At 43.8% G+C, this 21,435-nt stretch overlaps 1 protein-coding gene across 1 annotated transcript; it reads right to left on the bottom strand.

Annotated features, from left to right (window-relative positions):
* Positions 1 to 887: 887 nt before the first annotated feature.
* On the bottom strand, positions 888 to 19,429 carry nrgna (neurogranin (protein kinase C substrate, RC3) a). Its single transcript, XM_060912473.1, has 3 exons — positions 19,333 to 19,429; positions 13,894 to 14,040; positions 888 to 1,332 (listed from the first exon to the last, which is right to left on the bottom strand). Exons 1-3 carry the CDS (start codon positions 19,345 to 19,347, stop codon positions 1,309 to 1,311), a joined length of 186 nt encoding a protein of 61 aa, XP_060768456.1. The 5' UTR covers positions 19,348 to 19,429; the 3' UTR covers positions 888 to 1,308.
* Positions 19,430 to 21,435: the final 2,006 nt, after the last annotated feature.

Genomic DNA, 21,435 nt, shown 5'->3' on the forward strand with positions numbered 1-21,435 from the left:
TGTAAACAGGAAAAACGTGGAAGAGTTTGGTCGCATCTAACTACAGCCCCAAAAAATACCATTGGCCATGCTGAGCCTAGCTACATTGCTAACAGGAGTGACAGCGCGTCTGACTGACTGGGAGGTCGCGCAAAGCTCGGAGAGGTACGGATCAGCTCGTCTCAATTCAGATAAGAGCATATTTCATTATGGAAGTACGGTGGACTGTTCCTTTAAAACAGTTCTTCAAAATTCAGATAGGGTAAAGAAAGACGCAGGCAGGTTTAATTATATCAAAAATGTGAGCAGCAAGGCTGACAGGAAACAAAGCATCTCATCTCATTATCTCTAGCCGCTTTATCCTGTTCTACAGGGTCGCAGGCGAGCTGGAGCCTATCCCAGCTGACTACGGGCGAAAGGCAGGGTACACCCTGGACAAGTCGCCAGGTCATCACAGGGCTGACACATAGACACAGACAACCATTCACACTCACATTCACACCTACGCTCAATTTAGAGTCACCAGTTAACCTAACCTGCATGTCTTTGGACTGTGGGGGAAACCGGAGCACCCGGAGGAAACCCACGCGGACACGGGGAGAACATGCAAACTCCACACAGAAAGGCCCTCGCCGGCCACGGGGCTCGAACCCGGACCTTCTTGCTGTGAGGCGACAGCGCTAACCACTACACCACCGTGCCGCACCTCAGATTTTGGTTTTGAATGAAATTTTCAAAAGTATTCCAACAACGTGAAAATATAAATCTGTTTTAAAAAAAAAAAATCACAATAGTCTTGTATAATGAACACCTTGACAGCACTGAATCCGAACCATTTTTTTTTTTTGCTTTATTAAACAGGCAGAAACAAAGCCACACTAGAAAAGGCAATGTAATAAATGCATACGTCTATACTGTAAGAATACAGGCGCGGAGGGAAGGCTGAGCACCAAAAAAACCAAAAACAAATAATGAAATAAATAAATAAATAAACAAAATCAGTTCACATTTTTTGCTTGTCTTATTAGGAGCGACAGACTACTTTAACTGAAATGTTAATCACTGAATTAGTCATACATGATGAATGAATTCGATAATTGAAAATCCAATAATCCACAGAAGCTATATAACATGCTGAGGGGTTATCGTGCGCCACGGACTACTGTCCGAACTCTATCAGAAGCAGAGGAGGAGTGAAAGGTCACTGATCCAGGCTTAGTTTCTAAGTTTACACTTGTATATATTATACACTGAAAGTTTCTCTTTGACCTCTGGTTATTGCGCTGATGTGTGAAAAACTGTCAGGGCAGCAGTGGATGTCCTCTCACGCTACTTCTTCTTATCCCTTTGTTTCTGGAACAGAGATGAGACTGGTCAGCTTGTGGCGACAATTCACGCAACAGAGAACAAAGCAAACAACGAATAAATATAGAGTGGCAGAGTTTAATTTAAGCATCAGTGGCGCTTGAAAGATAAACAGACCACCATTTACTACAGTTACCTTTTCATGTGTAACCACTGACTAGCGAGTCCTGTTACTACTGATGAGATACATTGCTTTTGAATGAAGTGAGAAGAATAAATGCACACTTCTGTAAAAGAAATACAAGTCCATTAACATCTGTGAAAAATCGTCCCTTTCTGAGTTTATTGAGGTTTTTCACCCACGTGACCAAGTCATGTGATGCATCGTTAGGCTGCCATTTTGGACGTCACGGCTCGAATCAGTTTGAATGCGAGGAAGGCGACAAACGAAAAACATAAAAGAAAAAGGAGCGAGATGCAGAAAACACCTTCACTATCCAGCGACGTAGGGCATTTACAGGGCGAGCAGAGGGAGAGGTATTTGCAAAAATTGAGGTTAGCAGGCTTAGAGAACGACGTTTACCTGCTTCCACCAGGATTGTTCACTGACGTACGGAAGTACACGAAGCCCTCGTCTTTACCTGACTTCGGCCCACATGATCTGTATACCTATGTCGTTAAAAACCCATCGCCATACACAGGTATTGATCTGAAAGCGTATAAGAGTTTGGATGCCTACAAATATTTTGTGTCAGGCTGGGTAACATGCCTACATCAGCGGGTCGTCCCTGGAGCCGGTGGTCGCCATCTTATTACAGCTAAGGTTTGTTCACATTTTCATTTACTTTCGGTCCTCAGGATAAACAAAATGTTATTAAATGTCATTGAAATAACTTCTTAGTCTGTTGAGACATGGCCCGTTATAAATTTGCTGTTACCAGGCAATGACCAAGAACTGTATTATTAGGGTCGGTGTCTGTGTTGTAGCAGTGCACTAGCAGCTAGCTGTTAGCACTAGCTAATGTCAACAACATAGCTAGTATGTTACTGTAGCAATGTTTACGTTCAGTCATTTGGATGACTGTTAAAACATTTCAGTCTCAAGTTTTTCCTTTACTGTATTTACTAGTTTACTGTAATTATGATCCGGCAGCTATTTACACCGGATCCAGTGTAAATAGCTGCCGAAGCGCGTTCCGGCTTGCTCCCCCTCAAATTAAGCAGCGCGCTCCGGCTTGCTCCCGGGAGCAAGCCGGGGCGCGCTGCTTAATTTGAGGGGGAGCAAGCCGGAGCGTGCTCCGGAACCTTGGCCGGAGCACTCCGGGAGCAAGCCGGAGCGCGCTGCTTAATTTGAGGGGGAGCAAGCCGGAGCGTGCTCCGGAACCTCGGCCGGAGCACTCTGGGAGCAAGCCGGAGCGCGCTGCTTAATTTGAGGGGGAGTAAGCCGGAGCGCGCTGCTTAATTTGAGGGGGAGCAAGCCGGAGCGCCCTGCTTAATTTGAGGGGGAGCAAGCCGGAGCGCGCTGCTTAATTTGAGGGGGAGCAAGCCGGAGCACGCTGCTTAATTTGAGGGGGAGCAAGCCGGAGCGCGCTGCTTAATTTGAGGGGGAGCAAGCCGGAGCGCGCTGCTTAATTTGAGGGGGAGCAAGCCGGAGCGCGCTCCGGCAGCTATTTACACTGGATCCGGTGTAAATAGCTGCCGGATCATAATTACAGTAAACTAGTAAATACAGTAAAGGAAAAACTTGAGACTGAAAGGTTTTAACAGTCATCCAAATGACTGAACGTAAACATTGCTACAGTAACATACTAGCTACTATGTTGTTGACATTAGCTAGCTTGACCTTCAAAATGGCGGACACCGGGGCGTCACGTGACGTCAGGTGAAATACCTCAATAGCCAGTTTCTGCTCTGCTTCTCCACCCATCCATCCATCCATTATCTGTAACCGCTTATCCTGTGCAGGGTCGTGGACAAGCTGGAGCCTGCTCTGTTTCTGCCTTTAGCAAAATAATTTACATCCACTTGCGATCAAATCCATTGCAGTGTTGTATGAATATGTGACAGAATAAAAATCTGATCTTCGGGATAAAGGACCTCCAGCACTGTGCAAAAGTCTTAGGCAACTTGTTTTTTTCTCCACACAAACTTTGTTATAGATTTCTATTTTATGACTTCTACATTACCGAGTCAGTACAAAAACATTTTAGAGTTTCAAATATTCGTTTTCCAGCACAAAATTAAATGTTACAGAAAAAAAATGTTTGTATCTGAGCAGCATATTCCATAAGAGAGCACTTTTCAGATTAAAAAAGAAAACATAATGAAGGCTGCTGGGTTTTGGTGCAAAACTAAGAAGTAAGTGTGACAGTCAAAGTGTCCAGAAGAACTGTGGCTGGTTCTGCAAGATGCTCAGTAAAACCTACAGCTCATTTCCACATAAAACTGCATTCACTGTACCTGAGACTACTATTTTTTTTTTAAAGATTTTTTTTTTGGGGCTTTTTCCACCTCTATTAGATAGGACAGTGCAGAGACAGGAAAATGAGCGGGAGAGAGACGGGGAGGGATCGGGAAACGACCCCGGGTTGGAACCAAACCCGGGTCTCTGGAGCCACAACGCCCCCCAATACTATTTTTTTTTAAAGCAAAGCGTTGTCTCACACCAAATATTGACTTTGTTTCATAAAGAAGAAGAGGCACAGACTTAAAGGAACAGTCCACCATACTTCCATAATGAAATATGCTCTTATCTGAATTGAGACGAGCTGCTCCGTACCTCTCCGAGCTTTGCGCGACCTCCCAGTCAGTCAGACGCAGTCAGACGCGCTGTCACTCCTGTTAGCAATGTAGCTAGGCTCAGTATGGCCAATGGTATTTTTTGGGGCTGTAGTTAGATGCGACCAAACTCTTCCACGTTTTTCCTGTTTACATAGGTTTATATGACCAGTGATATGAAACAAGTTCAGTTACACAAATTGAAACGTAGCGATTTTCTATGCTATGGAAAGTCCGCACTATAATGACAGGCGTACTAACACTTTCTGCGCGCTTCGGCAGCGCATTGTTACGGAGCTCAGATATCAATGCGCTGCCGAAGCGCGCAGAAGGAATTAGTACGCCTGTCATTATAGTGCGCACTTTCCATAGCATAGAAAATCGCTACGTTTCAATTTGTGTAACTGAACTTGTTTCATATCGCTGGTCATATAAACCTATGTAAACAGGAAAAACGCGGAAGAGTTTGGTCGCATCTAACTACAGCCCCAAAAAATACCATTGGCCATACTGAGCCTAGCTACATTGCTAACAGGAGTGACAGCGCGTCTGACTGACTGGGAGGTCGCGCAAAGCTCGGAGAGGTACGGATCAGCTCGTCTCAATTCAGATAAGAGCAGATTTCATTATGGAAGTACGGTGGACTGTTCCTTTAAGCACACAGTGAAATTCATCCTCTGCATTTAACCCATCTGAAGCACTGAACGCACACATACCCAGAGCAGTGGGCAGCTATGCTACAGCACCCACGGAGCAGTTGTGGATTAGGTGCCTTGCTCAAAGGCACTTCAGCCCAACCTCAGGCCATGGCTGTCCCATGTTAACCTAACCACATGTCTTTAAACTGTGGGGGAAACCGGAGCACCTGGAGGAAACCCACACAGACAGGGGGAGAACATGCAAACTCCACACAGAAAGACCCCTGCTGGTTGCTGGGCTCAAACCCAGAACCTTCTTGCTGTGGGGCAACAGTGTTAACCTCTACACCACCGTGCCGCCCAGTAGCTTACTGCTGTTTATAGCATTTATTAATGTTGAAACATTTCATTTCATTATTTTTAAGCCATTTTTAGTCTACAGCATTTCTTTACATGTGCCTAAGGCTACATCCACACGACAATGGCAACGAGATTTTTTTTTTTAAATATCGCGTCCACATGGGCAACGGATCAGTAAAATTTCAGGTCCATATGGCAACGCAACGCTTGCTGAAAACAATGCAATACACATGCCACACCACTACGTGCGCTGTAAGACGGTCCCATCGGAGACACCAGAACAATAGAAGAAGTAGACGCATGCGCATAAACCCCTTCTTCTGTAGCATCAGCCACACAAAGTTTTGATTATTAATCAGTAGCGTAAAACGAAAGACGCGGAAAGAGGAATGAATGGGGGTAGATGGAAGCCGGTACGCCAACATTCTGATATCCTCCAGAATTCTTTAATGGTCCGGAATAAATTGAATGCTACACGTTGATGGATTACTTTGTTCTTCTATGCACTTTTTGAGGAATGTATTGTCGGACTTAAACCAACATCTGAAGTGGTGAGATCGCTCCTTTTTTTTCCTATTTTTGCTGGCGGGATTGTTTTTGGAAAGCGCACGGGTGGTGCGCGGTTTGGTACTGCTTCCACAGTGTTTGGACTAAAGACTCTGCCCTAAGGGCTATTCTCTCACTCTCTCTCTCTCTCTCTCTCTCACTTTGCACCATTACACAATAAATATTCACAGTGAAAATATTTTGTAAGCGCGTTTCATGAACCAAGTTATAGGATTTGTTGACAACTCGCATCGAGTTCGTTATACTTCTACCCGGCGTGAAGCACTGACAGTCGTGTGGTTGTGACATCATCGTAAACAAATCCGTTCTACTCATCCAGACGACTTCGCAACGGTGCCATTGCCAGATTTTTTCACTCTGGAACCCGTTCTTAAAAGGTTTCGTTTTGGGGCACCCAAAACGCTGGTGCCGTGTGGACGCCAGGCCGAAACAATAAACAATTTTATCAGATTCACCTGAATCCGTTGCCGTGCGGACAGGGCCTAAGACTTGCGCAGTACTGTACAGTGACCTAGAAATAGTGCAAAATCTTGAATACTGAATATTCAACATATTGAACATTTCTTTCCTTTGTTTTCAATTATATGTATATTTTGTAGTCTCTTATAATTAGCCTTACCACTGGAACCTGTACTTTTCACATAATGATTATCATCCATCAACTTCGAAATAACAATTTCCTTGGCTTGCTGAGTTTCTTACTTGAGTTTTTTTATTTTGACAAATATTTGGACATAAATACACTGAGTTGCCAGTTTATTAGCTACACCATATAAAAGTACTTAATAAACCAGCAACCAAGCATTTTAAAAACTATAGTATGCACCGAGTGGCATACTGAGTGGCGTACTGAGGTGTGTGCAGAAAATTCAGTGCATAAAACCACATAAAAATCAGTTCCTGTGCAAAAATAAAACAACTAAGAGTGCGGACACTCCTGTGATCTATACTCCCATGCCATCTGTATTATCGCCTAGCAACGAGTAATTAAGGCAGCATTGCTAGGAAACCGTTTCAGCCATGAGGAGGTCTATGGGGAGACTATAAATCCCAGACACAACATGCTCTGTGGAGTAGGGTTTGAAATTCTGTCCTATTAGATACTAGATTGAAATCTGTGATGTAAACAAACTTGTAGATGGTTTTCTTATAGAAAAGCTGCATTGTGTGTAAGCACCTTATTACACAATGTAAAGTGCATCAAATGTATTTTTTTTTTTCAGAAAATCATACATTTTTCCCCCTTCCTAATTTCTCAGACAGTTGTCGACATTTTTAATGAATGTAGCAAATCAGGATATACTTAAAATTAATAAATCCACAAACAACATCATAAACAATCAATAATTGTAAATATGTATGCAAAATTTGCATTTTTACACACATATATTGCTATTATTGTTTTTGGCTTTATTGTACTATTTGTATAACTTTATTTGTACTGCTGTATCTACAGTTATTGGGCCTTTTGAATTGTTTGTCTTTGCACTTTGGTATGATTTACAGTATACTGCTTCTATTATTTTTACATTTTATCCATTGATGCTATACCAATTCTGCTAAAACACATTTCTAGGGTGGCTTATGAACATCAATAAAACCCTGCGCCGATTTTCCTAACTTGCCTACAGTGTATTCTTTTCTTTGGGTACAAACTAAAATCGATGTGCTTTTCTGTTATCTGTAAATATTACATATTTAATCTATAAATCTGTAAAGTTCAGTAGTTTGAACTGTGATTTAACCATCCATTTCAAACACATATACATACTGTATATATGGAATACACACAAACAAATGACAAATTAAAGAGAACACCAGGGAGTTATACATTGGGGGGTATTTATTTATTTTGCTGCCATGGTTTGGCTCCGGGTGGCACGGTGGTGTAGTGGTTAGCGATGTCGCCTCACAGCAAGAAGGTCCTGGGTTCAAACGGTGAGGGCCTTTCTGTGCGGAGTTTGCATGTTCTCCCCATGGGTTTCCTCCGGGTGCTCCGGTTTCCCCCACAGTCCAAAGACATGCAGGTTAGGATAATTGGTGGCTCTAAATTGACCGTAGGTGTGAATGTGAGTGTGAATGGTTGTTTGTCTCTATGTGTCAGCCCTGTGATGACCTGGCGACTTGTCCAGGGTGTACCCCGCCTTTCGCCCATAGGGAGGGAAAGTAATCTCATCGCCCCCTACTGGATGCGTTCCAACCTCTATGGCAAAATGAACAGGAATATCTCATCTCATCTCATTATCTGTAGCCGCTTTATCCTGTTCTACAGGGTCGCAGGCAAGCTGGAGCCTATCCCAGCTGACTACGGGCGAAAGGCGGGGTACACCCTGGACAAGTCGCCAGGTCATCACAGGGCTGACACAGACACAGACAACCATTCACACTCACATTCACACCTACGGTCAATTTAGAGTCACCAGTTAACCTAACCTGCATGTCTTTGGACTGTGGAGGAAACCGGAGCACCTGGAGGAAACCCACGCGGACACGGGGAGAACATGCAAACTCCACACAGAAAGGCCCTCGCCGGCCACGGGGCTCGAACCCGGACCTTCTTGCTGTGAGGCGACAGCGCTAACCACTACACCACCGTGCCGCCACAGGAATATCTTTTCAAAAAAATTACATTTCGGGTTACACTTCAAAGTTAAGACAATGGCTTCCATATGTTGTGCATGTCGGGCAGCTCTATCGATCCTGGTGATCATACTTTATTTTTTGAATTGTTTTGAATGTTTTTTAATAAGCTGATCAAAGACTACACGGACCTGACGTCGCGTATGTGACGTCACCGCAAGTCTAGCGCCTTTCCAAATCTGTAGCAGGTAGCGGCCGGCGAGTAGCCTACATCAACATGCCGATTTGTATAGCGTGGTTGGCGGAGTATTTCTGTACCAATAAGAAATGGTACAGAATCTCGTGGGGATAACCATTATAGATCAGGGCATGTAGTCAACTGCCGCTATTCACAGGGAGAGCTGTCAGCACTTGTAAGGGCTCGTATGAAGAACAAAACTTATCAAGCCTACTGCTGGCGTAATATGAGCGACTCTGTCTAGACAGTTTGGTTGTAGTCCGTTTCTGACAGGTTAGGCGCAATTTCGATTTTTTAAAAGACAGCGAAATTTCACCTGATACTTTCACAGTTAGTAGATAATCCCAACATATACAACATATTTTTTTTGGGGGGGTGTACAAGTTCCACGTCATAACTTTGTGGGATTTTTTAAAAAAAAATCGGGTCTATGGGATTTTCAACAGCATGGCTCTCGGCTTAGGAACGCTACCACTAGGATCGCTGTGTTTCACTTTCCCTCCCTATAGTCAGCTGGGATAGGCTCCAGCTTGCCTGCGACCCTGTAGAACAGGATAAACGGCGACAGATAATGGATAGATGGAGGATTTGGCTCTGCTTGTCCTCTTAGAGGGAAGAGTCACTGCAAATCAAAAAGTTCTTCAGAGTGATCAGCTATATTCTTTCCTGCATCATTTCTCTCCTGATGGTTATGGTCTCTGCGCATAAGCACAGGCCATGAGGGCTCACTGCTGAGGGAAAAAAATTATATGAATCATAGGCTCTGACTTTCACAGTCACCAGATCTCAACCCAGCTGAACACCTATGGGGGATTCTGTTAGATACCACCATCATCAGTAATCAGTAATCAACCATCAGCTGTGGGAATATTTTTTAATTGATTTTTTTTTGCATTTATATCATATTTCAAGTTTATTAAGTTTATTTTCTGTGCTTAAAATAAATCTTTAATATCAGTGTAATGTCACTAATCAATACAACATGCTAATCAATGCAACATTACTAATTAGTATAATAATAATAATAATAACTAATTGCTGATTACTAATGTGATACTGATGTTACACTGATTATTAATATTACGAAATGTTAAATTGATTACTGATGTTAAACTGATTAGTGATGTTATGAAATGTTATATTGATTAGTGATTTTTTTTTTTTAGAAGAAGCCTTTATTTGTCAAATGCACACTCAAGCACAGTGAAATTCATCCCCTGCATTTAACCCGTCTGAAGCAGTGAACACACACAAGTGAACAATGAGCACACACACATACCCAGAGCAGTGGGCAGCTATGCTACAGCGCCCGAGGAGCAGTTGGGGGTTAGGTGCCCTTAAGCCAGTATCTCACTGGGCTGCAACAGCTTGCGACAAATTACAAACGTCATTCGCGAGAGAGTTTCAAAAGTGTCTTGAAACATTAGCGGGGCTTCTCAATTTCCTCCCATGAGTCGCAAAGGGGCGCTCCTTCATCGCTGAAACTTTGAACATGTTCAAAAAATTCGTGTGACAAAATTTCTCTCAAAATAGCCGCAAATGCGTCGCTGGTGTCGCAAAGCCGTCACGAACCCTTCTCACGTCGGTTTCCATGAGACAGGAAGTGCGAGTGTATCTCGCTGGGCTGTGACAGCCTGCGACTAGTTGGAGACACAACAAATGCGATAAAATATGCGAATATCAATTCACTGTGATTCCAAGTGAAAATTGTTGCTAATTCGCATATTTTATCGCAATTGTTGTGTCTCCAACTAGTCGCGGGCTGTCGCAGCCCAGTGAGATACTACCCTTACTCAAGGGCACTTCAGCCCAAGGCTGCCCCATGTTAACCAAACTGCATGTCTTTGGACTGTGGGAGGAAACCGGAGCACCCGGAGGAAACCCATGCAGACGCCTGGAGAACATGCAAACTCCACACACAAAGGCCCCCGTTGGCCACTGAGCTCGAACCCAAAACCTTCTTGCTGTAAAGGCCAATTTATGCTGACAACCCAGTCCTCGCAGATAGCGTCGCAGACAGTGTCTGCGTAGCCCCCCCACCTTCGCAGACGCTCTGCGCGCACCTCCCAAAAATTGTGACCACCGCAGAAGCCTCGCAGACAGCGTCGCAGACAAGAGGGCTCTGATTGGTCCACTCTACATCCGCTGTACACGCACTTCCGCTTCCCTACTTTCCCGGTTTGGTTTGTTTTCACGACCGCCATTTTTAAAAACACGAGCGAAGATGGAGCAGCACGAAGAGCGGTTGATCGAGGAAGTACGTACATCTATACGACTCCAGTTCTAGTCATTATAAGTAACCGGATGATAAACACTCCACTAACCACACCCACCAACTACTCCTAGCGATTTCGCGACTTCGCGCCCCCTTGCATTGTGGCAGTGAATAACATCGCGCACGCCTATTACTCCCTGCTCAACGATAAATTACAACTGTCTGCGAAAAGCTATCTGCGAAAGCCTTGTCGCAAGAGCATGCAGAGGCCTTAAGGCGACAGTGCTAATTACTAGTGACGTTACACTGATCAGCAATGTTAGTCAGATTAGTAATGTTACTCTGATTAATATAACACTCATTAGCAATGCTACATTGATTAATGATTAGTGATATTAAATTCATTAGCGATGTTACACTGATTAGTAATGTTACACAGTTTAGAAATTTTATGCTGATTAGCAATGTTACACACATTATCAGTGACATACTATTAGTAATGTTATGCTAATTCGCAATGCTACACTAATTAGTAATCAGTGTAACCTCATCTCTCATCTCATTATCTCTAGCCGCTTTATCCTTCTACAGGGTCGCAGGCAAGCTGGAGCCTATCCCAGCTGACTACGGGCGAAAGGCGGGGTACACCCTGGACAAGTCGCCAGGTCATCACAGGGCTGACACATAGACACAGACAACCATTCACACTCACATTCACACCTACGGTCAATTTAGAGTCACCAGTTAACCTAACCTGCATGTCTTTGGACTGTGGGGGAAACCGGAGCACCCGGAGGAAACCCACGTGGACACGGGGAGAACATGCAAACTCCACACAGAAAGGCCCTCGCTGGCCCCGGGGCTCGAACCCAGGACCTTCTTGCTGTGAGGCGACAGCGCTAACCACTACACCACCGTGCCGCCATTATTATCATTATTATACTAATGCTACTGATATGCATAATTAGTATAATGCTAATACTGAAATTGCTTGCTTTTGAAAACAGAGAGAATTTTAGTCCGAGTCATTTTGAAACAAAATGTGGCAGAATTTAAAAAGATGAAGGTGTGAGTCAGCTGTTTTGTGATCTCGTCGGTCTGAAAATGGTCCCAGAAGCATGGTTATGCAAATCTCCTTTTAAGCTGCTACTCACAATTTACTTTGCATCACTGATGTGAAAACAATGTCTTTATACAATATTATGTACCTATTTCTTATTTCAGTTGCTTAATCTAACCCTTAACCTATCCTAATCAGTAAGTCAAGACAAAAACATGAATATCATGGGTTTTGGGGACACAGATGTTTGTGATTCACCTGATCCCCACTAGAACATAACTAGATGTATTTGAAGAACGATATATACAGTGGGGCAAAAAAGTATTTAGTCAGTCACCAATTGTGCAAGTTCTCCCACTTAAAAAGATGAGAGAGGCCTGTAATTTTCATCATAGGTACACTTCAACTATGAGAGACAGAATGAGAAAAAAAAAAATCCAGAAAATCACATTGTCTGATTTTTAAAGAATTTATTTGCAAATTATGGTGGAAAATAAGTATTTGGTCAATAACAAAAGTTCATCTCAATACTTTGTTATACACACTTTGTTGGCAATGACAGAGGTCAAACGTTTTCTGTAAGTCTTCACAAGGTTTTCACACACTGTTGCTGGTATTTTGGCCCATTCCTCCATGCAGATCTCCTCTAGAGCAGTGATGTTTGGGGCTGTCGCTGGGCAACACGGACTTTCAACTCCCTCCAAAGATTTTCTATGGGGTTGAGATCTGGAGACTGGCTAGGCCACTCCAGGACCTTGAAATGCTTCTTACGAAGCCACTCCTTCGTTGCCCGGGCGGTGTGTTTGGGATCATTGTCATGCTGAAAGACCCAGCCACGTTTCATCATCTTCAATGCCCTTGCTGATGGAAGGAGGTTTTTACTCAGAATCTCACGATACATGGCCCCATTCATTCTTTCCTTTACACGGATCAGTCGTCCTGGTCCCTTTGCAGAAAAACAGCCCCAAAGCATGATGTTTCCACCCCCATGCTTCACAGTAGGTATGGTGTTCTTTGGATGCAACTCAGCATTCTTTCTCCTCCAAACACGACAAGTTGAGTTTTTACCAAAAAGTTCTATTTTGGTTTCATCTGACCATATGCCATTCTCCCAATCCTCTTCTGGATCATCCAAATGCTCTCTAGCAAACTTCAGACGGGCCTGGACATGTACTGGCTTAAGCAGGGGGACACGTCTGGCACTGCAGGATTTGAGTCCCTGGCGGCGTAGTGTGTTACTGATGGTAGCCTTTGTTACTTTGGTCCCAGCTCTCTGCAGGTCATTCACTAGGTCCCCCCGTGTGGTTCTGGGATTTTTGCTCACCGTTCTTGTGATCATTTTGACCCCACAGGGTGGGATCTTGCGTGGAGCCCCAGATCGAGGGAGATTATCAGTGGTCTTGTATGTCTTCCATTTTCTAATAATTGCTCCCACAGTTGATTTCTTCACACCAAGCTGCTTACCTATTGCAGATTCAGTCTTCCCAGCCTGGTGCAGGTCTACAATTTTGTTTCTGGTGTCCTTTGACAGCTCTTTGGTCTTGGCCATAGTGGAGTTTGGAGTGTGACTGTTTGAGGTTGTGGACAGGTGTCTTTTATACTGATAACGAGTTCAAACAGGTGCCATTAATACAGGTAACGAGTGGAGGACAGAGGAGCCTCTTAAAGAAGAAGTTACAGGTCTGTGAGAGCCAGAAATCTTGCTTGTTTGTAGGTGACCAAATACTTATTTTACTGAGGAATTTACCAATTAATTCATTAAAAATCCTACAATGTGATTTCCTGGATTCTTTCCCCCCATTCTGTCTCTCATAGTTGAAGTGTACCTATGATGAAAATTACAGGCCTCTCATCTTTTTAACTGGGAGAACTTGCACAATTGGTGGCTGACTAAATACTTTTTTGCCCCACTGTAGCTGTTCTGGACAGGATATCACTTTGAGGACGTTAACTCAAACGTTAACAGAAAACCTCCAATTAACCATGAAAAGTTCCATTCGAAAGGACAGCAACTGAGGCAGAGGTGTAAATAAATCCCTACGTGATAAACCCCTGAGGAAAAGAACATCCACGTTCTTGTTTGTGAGCTCAAAAAGTGCAAACACAATCTTGTTTTGGAAGGAACACTGTTTTCCAAGTGTCCAGAATTCCGTTTAGTGTGTTTTTTGTTCACCTCTTCTCTTGGCTTGTCATCCTTCATCTTCTTCCTAGTCATGTGACCCCGGAAGCCGGCCTGGATCTTAGCAGCAGCCTTGTTAGCGGTAGGGTCGTCCAGTGGGATATCCATGATGTCCTCGTCTTGTGGCTGAGCGCAGCCCTCCTAGAGGGCAGAAAACAGTGTGATGGCGGCCATGTTGGCTATGAGTAAATGAAATTAATAATATGCAGATGATGTAATAAAAATGTCATAAGCTTCAAGCCCAAAGTAATAAATAAATATATAAATCCAGTACTATTTAGAAAGCAGTGCTGCTTAGAGTACTAAAATGTTTCCACTCTTCGTTACAAATTGTAAAGTATAAAACAGTTGTTGCCTTATTTTGCCTTTCCTCTCAAAAATTTATAATTCTGTTCAGTTTATTAGGCACAAATTCAACATGTGGGCTGACAACCTTAGTTGCATTTGGTCAGGAGACTCTAACCATCTGTTATATCCCAAAATCCATACAAATTATTATTATGCAACACCCTTCATAGACTCATTACAGCAAGTGATATCCAGATGACATAATGTCATTATAGCACAGCCAACTAATCAGTGTGGCCATGAAATTCCACCAATTCCCTTTAGCTTTATCTCTAATGAACCAGGCTGTAGCTGAAGACATGCTTCCTTCCCTGTGGGTTTCTGTGAGCTCTTTTTTTCACATTTCCCACATGGCCAGCGCTTGTCATCACTGCCCATCGAGGCCCGAGTTTCCGACATCGCATCTAATTTAGCTTGTCTGCTGAGGGTTCATTGCTCTGCAGAGACCGATGCTTTGCAGATCCCGAGCTTCACCTAGGAACCTTTCAAGGAACCATGCTGAACGGAAAGGAAGCGTGACGTTCCTTAGGGGCTGCTCTGCTATTATGGAGGGATAAACATGCAATTTATTGTACGACAAACAAGGCCTCATGGGCCTGCCTTGCCCTTTCTGCTCAAAGGACTTTCACAGAAGCCAAAGCTGAGGTGCTGCTGTATGCTTTTTTGGCTTGCATACCCCTTTGAATATTAATGGTGCTCATTCTTAATAGAACTGGAAGCTCATCTGGGCACAGCTACCAAGGCCAATCAACACTTATGTGAAAGTGCACTTGCAAGTGCGTCTTGCTGGAACAGCGGCCCATCAGTTTGGAACGTGAAAATGACCATCTGTCTCATCATTCGCAAGCCTGATCTTTGGATTCTGCTCAGATGATAAATGCAGTTAGTGTTCGTGTTTCAAGAAAGTTCTCAGCCCTGAAGTCAGAACCCACGCTTATGCAATGTCCTTCACTGCTTGTGTTGCTGATTCTTTGTGTTGGCGGGCTTTGACTATAGAAATGGGTATCAGAAATGTCAAAAATGTTGAACATTGTTTCCAGCAAACATTGTGACAGATAATAAGACAACGGCATTTCAGCAAATGCGCTTCAGCTGAAGAGTGCAATTTCCACCATGCCTTGGCAATCCGTGCGGCTGTTTAATTACTACTTACATAGCAGACTCTGAACCGACTCATCCTTCTATCCAACACACACACACACAGCATACGCATGCAAATCTGAGGTTATAGTACCTTAAAAAAAAAAAAAACCAAAAGCACTTCTTTCTACTTTCTGCCTGCTACAAAGCATGGACACGAAAGACTCCTTACATTATTTAATATTTAAATACAATATTTAAAATAATGTGTCTTTACAGAAATTATCATATACTGTATGTTTTTCTGGTTCAAACTGTTTATTATCAGATTATGTTGAGCATCCACAATGAAAATCCCTGTGTAAATTATTACTATATTAGAGCGAGTGCATTAATATAAACCGGTGATTTGAATTACAGGCAAAACTACTGTCCGAGCTGCTGCTGTAGAAAATTAATCAAAGCCTTCTGACCAATCAGGATCTAGAATTCTATAGCGCCGTGGTACACTACGCTACAACACTTCAAATCCAGACTATATACACTCACCGGCCACTTTATTAGGAACACCTATACATCCACCTGCTGTTTTGTTTTATGCAGTTCTCTAATCAGCCGATCCCTTGACAGCAGCAGCACAATGCAAAAAAAAAAAATCATGCAGATACAAATCAAGCGCTTCAGTTAATGTTCACTTCAAGCATCAGAACGGGAAAAATTGTGATCTCAAAGTCTGACTTTCTTTCTTTCTTTCTTTCTTTCTTTCTTTCTTTCTTTCTTTCTTTCTTTCTTTCTTTCTTTCACTGTGGCATGGGTGTTGGTTTGAGCCAGATGGGCTGCTGGTTTGAATATTTCAGAAACTCCTCCTGGGGTTTGCACACACAACAGTCTTGAGTGTTTACACAGAATGGTGCGAAAAACAAAAAACATAGAGCGGGCGACAGTTCTGTGTTGCTTTGCTGATAAGAGAGGTCAGAAGAAAATGGCCAGATTGGTTCGAGCTTTTTTTTTTTGCCAGGAAGGATATCGTAACTCATAGCAACTTGTTACAACCGTGGTGAGCAGAAAAGCATCTCAGCATGCAACAGCAGAAGAACACACTGGGTTCCAGTCCTGCAGCCAAGAACAGGGATCTTAGGGTGTTTTCACACTTGGTCCCTTTCAGCCATCTAACCGAACTCAGATCGATGACTCAGCATTTTTTGCGCATTATGTGAACACTCCAACCGTACCCAGACCCCTTTAAAGCGAACCGAACTGAGACCACCTCAGGAGGTGGTCTCAGTACGGTTCGCTAAAAATCAACGGTACGGTTCGCCTAATCTGCGCATTGTGAACAAAAAGCGCACCGGGTTCACTTCGCCTTTTTCACTGTAGTTTAACCTTCTTCGTTTGCCGTAGTTGGTCATGTGACTGTAGCAGGGAAACTCAACTTCCTTTTGGAACTTACCACAGCCGCTGGAATAAATTTATTTTCCTTAATCCGCACTATTTTGATCAAAGAATACAGCAGGGCAAGCATGGCAGCAGACATTTTGATTCAAGAGAAAATTACCCAGAATTCTGTGCACTGGGGGGTCTGAGGGCTCTAGAGGACCTGGTGTGAACAGAAAGAGGACTGAGGCCCCATCAAAGCTTAACTGGACCAGAAAGAGAACCCAGTCCTCTTTGTAATAAATTCACAGTGTGAACACAAAAAGAACTGAGTTCTTTTTCTGTTGGTCCACTTTTTGGTCCACTTAGACTATGTTCAGACTGCACCCTGAAACGACCCATATCCGATTTTTTTGCCCATATGCGACCTGTATCCGATTTGTTATTGACAATCTGAACGACACAGATCCGATTTTTTCACATGCGACCCAGGCCGCTTGGATATGTGGTCCTAATTCCGATGCATATCCGTTATTTTCACATGCGACTGCAGTCTGACCGGACAGGTCGCATTCATGCGACCTACACGTCATCAACAAGAGACAAACGTCACTATTCTGCGTTGGCTAATCCCGCCTCTTTGGTGGAAAACAACAACATTTGTACAGTTTTCAGAATTTAAATAGACTTTTATAGAATTGATCAAGCTAATGGTGGATTTGGTAGGGACCTGGATGTTAAACCATCCTGTATTACAAGATTATAAGATTGTTCTGGAAATTTCGAGTAATTTGACACCTTCGGTCTCATTAGTCTGCTGCCCACATTAATCAGATTATTGTGCGAGTTCCGCCGCCGCCACAAAAACCACATCGCCAGGTCTCGCCTCATCTCCATGCTTTACTTGCAAACTTGAAGAGTGCGCTTTTTTTTTTGTTTACGTATTACGTAGATGTGCTTATTACGTGTCAATTTGCGCATGCGGGACACTTTCCGTTCATACTGGAGATCGCATACAAGTCTCATATAATTGGTAATGTCAGGGATGGCAACAGGAAAATTTTATTTCAGCTGAAACTCCGAACGGGGGGTTCAGGGGGCTCCGCCCCCCTGAAGCTTTAGCCTTTTTAGCCTCTTCTACCTATTTTCTAGCCATTTTACATGTATATTGTGTGAAAAATACATGATAAAAATAAGTAAGTATCTAAAGTTATTTACCGGCACAACGCAAGGGGGCGCGAAGTCGCTAGGAGTAGTTGGTGGGTGTGGTTAGTGGAGTGTTTATCCTCCGGTTACTTATAATGACTAGAACTGGAGTCGTATAGATGTCCGTACTTCCTCAATCAACCGCTCTTCATGCTGCTCCATCTTCGCTCGTGTTTTTAAAAATGTCGGTCGTGAAAACAAACCAAACCGGGAAAGTAGGGAAGCGGAAGTGCGTGTACAGCGGATGTAGAGTGGACCAATCAGAGCCCTCTTGTTCATTGTTACACTCGATATAGAAGCTTCCGTTGTTCGCGAGACATGTGGTTTCGATACGATTTGACACCAATCTCGGTAGCAGCAATAAAAGTTAGGTACCTAACCCCCCCTAAAACTTTTCTCTACGGATTTAGACGTTCCACAAAAATGATAAAATTGAAATTCAAAACGGCGGATTTCCGCCGTTCGGCGGAAAACTGCCATACCTGTAATGTGAACGGCCTAACAAAAAAATCGGATTTCACAACAAATCGGATATGGGTGGTTTCAGGTTGCAGTCTGAACGTAGTGTTAAAGAGGACTGAGTCTGGTTCCTTTAAAGGGGACCAGGTGTGAAATCAAGAGCTATTAATTAAAGTGGCCATTGAGTGTATAATCATCATCATCATCATCACATCGTGTATCATAGTGTAGAAATGCCTTCAAGAATGATATGACATTTTTGTCATATCATATCGATCATAGTTCAAGATTCAAGAAGTTGCAGATCAGATCAGCATTGTATCTTGTTTTGCTTCGGAGCAAAATTGTGTAAGTGTGAAGAAGCCATGGCTCTTTAAAACGCCCACATGAGGGGAAAAAAAAAAAAAAACAAGAAAAACAAACTGTTTGACCTGTGATCTGAACTCAAGTGGAATGAAAAAACAAACCTTGATTTATTAAAATTGTTCACTGCTCACGGCAGATTGCATGGTGAGTTGAGTTTCATGGATTCATTTGTATCACAATGCCAATCATTTTTGCATTCCCAATTTTTGCATACCCAAGCTTACATTACCCAAGCTGCCATGTTTCCTATTTCTAGTATCTACTGTCACACTATAGTCTGTGAGGAAGGATGTAAAAGAAGAATAAAGTCTCTGAGATGTGGAATTTTTTTTTTTTTGAAGGAACCCATAATCCACATCCCACACACACACACACACACACACCAGCTGATTCTTATGTAACCTCTCAGCAAGTGCAATAGTCAATTATTACTCAGTTACATTTATCCTGCCATTAACATCATTCTACAGGTGACATTTTGAAAACCTTCTTACACCTCATTCAGGAAAAACTGCAAAAAAAAAGGACTTAAAACAGTTTATTCGCCGACCTCAGACTTACAAAGAATCCCAGCAAGCTTTAAAAAACAGCTCTACTTACTTTTCGACAGTCCATGTCGATGTAAAGAGAGTTTTTTGGTGATAATTATGAGCGGTAATGAGAGAGAAACTCGCCCTCAGGTAAAAGTCTCTCAGCGAATCCTTCTGTCAGCGCGGCTTCCTCTCTGATCTATAGCGGCTCGCGCTCCATCCCTCCTCCGCGCGGCAACCTCACCGACCAATCAGATCACGCACGTGGACGCGAGGCCGCCTGATCAACCAATCGGCTTCCGCGACAGCTCAGGTAGCAACCAATCAGCATCTCGAAGGATAATAGCCTGACAACCCTTTACCTTTCTTTACAAGAGACTGTTTTTGTAAATACAGACCGTACAAACTGAAGTCAACAACAACAACAACAACAACAACAACAAGCGTGTTAACAATGTGTTTGGACATAAAGAGCCGCCAAAACAACTGCTTTGTGCCTTGGCATGGATTCTAGAAGTTTCTGGAACTGCAGTGGAGAGATGGAAAACCATTCTTCACAAAGATATTCCCTCAGTTGGTCTCATCTCATTATCTCTAGCCGCTTTATCCTGTTCTACAGGGTCGCAGGCGAGCTGGAGCCTATCCCAGCTGACTACGGGCGAAAGGCGGGGTACACCCTGGACAAGTCGCCAGGTCATCACAGGGCTGACACATAGACGCAGACAACCATTCACACTCACATTCACACCTACGCTCAATTTAGAGTCACCAGTTAACCTAACCTGCATGTCTTTGGACTGTGGGGGAAACCGGAGCACCCGGAGGAAACCCACGCGGACACGGGGAGAACATGCAAACTCCGCACAGAAAGGCCCTCGCCGGCCACGGGGCTCGAACCCGGACCTTCTTGCTGTGAGGCGACAGTGCTAACCACTACACCGCCCTACCCAGTATAATGAAAGTACTTAATTCATCTCATCTCATTATCTCTAGCCGCTTTATCCTGTTCTACAGGGTCGCAGGCAAGCTGGAGCCTATCCCAGCTGACTACGGGCGAAAGGCGGGGTACACCCTGGACAAGTCGCCAGGTCATCACAGGGCTGACACATAGACGCAGACAACCATTCACACTCACATTCACACCTACGCTCAATTTAGAGTCACCAGTTAACCTAACCTGCATGTCTTTGGACTGTGGGGGAAACCGGAGCACCCGGAGGAAACCCACGCGGACACGGGGAGAACATGCAAACTCCGCACAGAAAGGCCCTCGCCGGCCACGGGGCTCGAACCCGGACCTTCTTGCTGTGAGGCGACAGTGCTAACCACTACACCGCCCTACCCAGTATAATGAAAGTACTTAATTCATCTCATCTCATTATCTCTAGCCGCTTTATCCTGTTCTACAGGGTCGCAGGCAAGCTGGAGCCTATCCCAGCTGACTACGGGTGAAAGGCGGGGTACACCCTGGACAAGTCGCCAGGTCATCACAGGGCTGACACATAGACACAGACAACCATTCACACCTACGGTCAATTTCGAGTCACCAGTTAACCTAACCTGCATGTCTTTGGACTGTGGGGGAAACCGGAGCACCCGGAGGAAACCCACGCGGACAACATGCAAACTCCGCACAGAAAGGCCATCGCCGGCCACGGGGCTCGAACCCGGACCTTCTTGCTGTGAGGCGACAGTGCTAACCACTACACCACCATGCCGCCCTACCCAGTATAGTGAAAGTACTTAATTCATCATGCAAACATTTTTCGGTATGCTTTTATAGGAAAGTAATCAATGACAGGATGGTGTGATCAATTACCATCAGTTTCCAATAACAGCACATCCCAAAGTTTTATTCACCGATCAGCTATAAAATTAAAAACACTGCAGGTGAAGTGAATAACATTGATTATCTCATTACACTGGCACCTGTCAAGAGGTGGGATATATTAGACCAGCCTTTCTCAACCGGGGTGCCGTCTGGCTTCATTGGGGGTGCCGTCAAAAAATTATATATTCTAACATTGAAATAAATAAAATGATTTAAAATTCCAAAAAAACAATAGCTACACTGGCGGCACGGTGGTGTAGTGGTTAGTGCTGTTGCCTCACAGCAAGAAGGTCCGGGTTCGAGCCCCGTGGCTGGTGAGGGCCTTTCTGTGTGAAGTTTGCA

The sequence above is a fragment of the Neoarius graeffei genome, chromosome 28 (assembly GCF_027579695.1).
Source record: "Neoarius graeffei isolate fNeoGra1 chromosome 28, fNeoGra1.pri, whole genome shotgun sequence".
Lineage (NCBI taxonomy): Eukaryota > Metazoa > Chordata > Actinopteri > Siluriformes > Ariidae > Neoarius > Neoarius graeffei.

What these genes read in the sequence shown, in the direction of transcription:
- nrgna (XM_060912473.1), bottom strand. An exon ending in ATGACAAGCCAAGAGAAGAG is followed by an intron (nt 1,333 to 13,893) that starts GTGAACAAAAAA and finishes TCTCTGTTCCAG; the next exon opens with AAACAAAGGGATAAGAAGAA.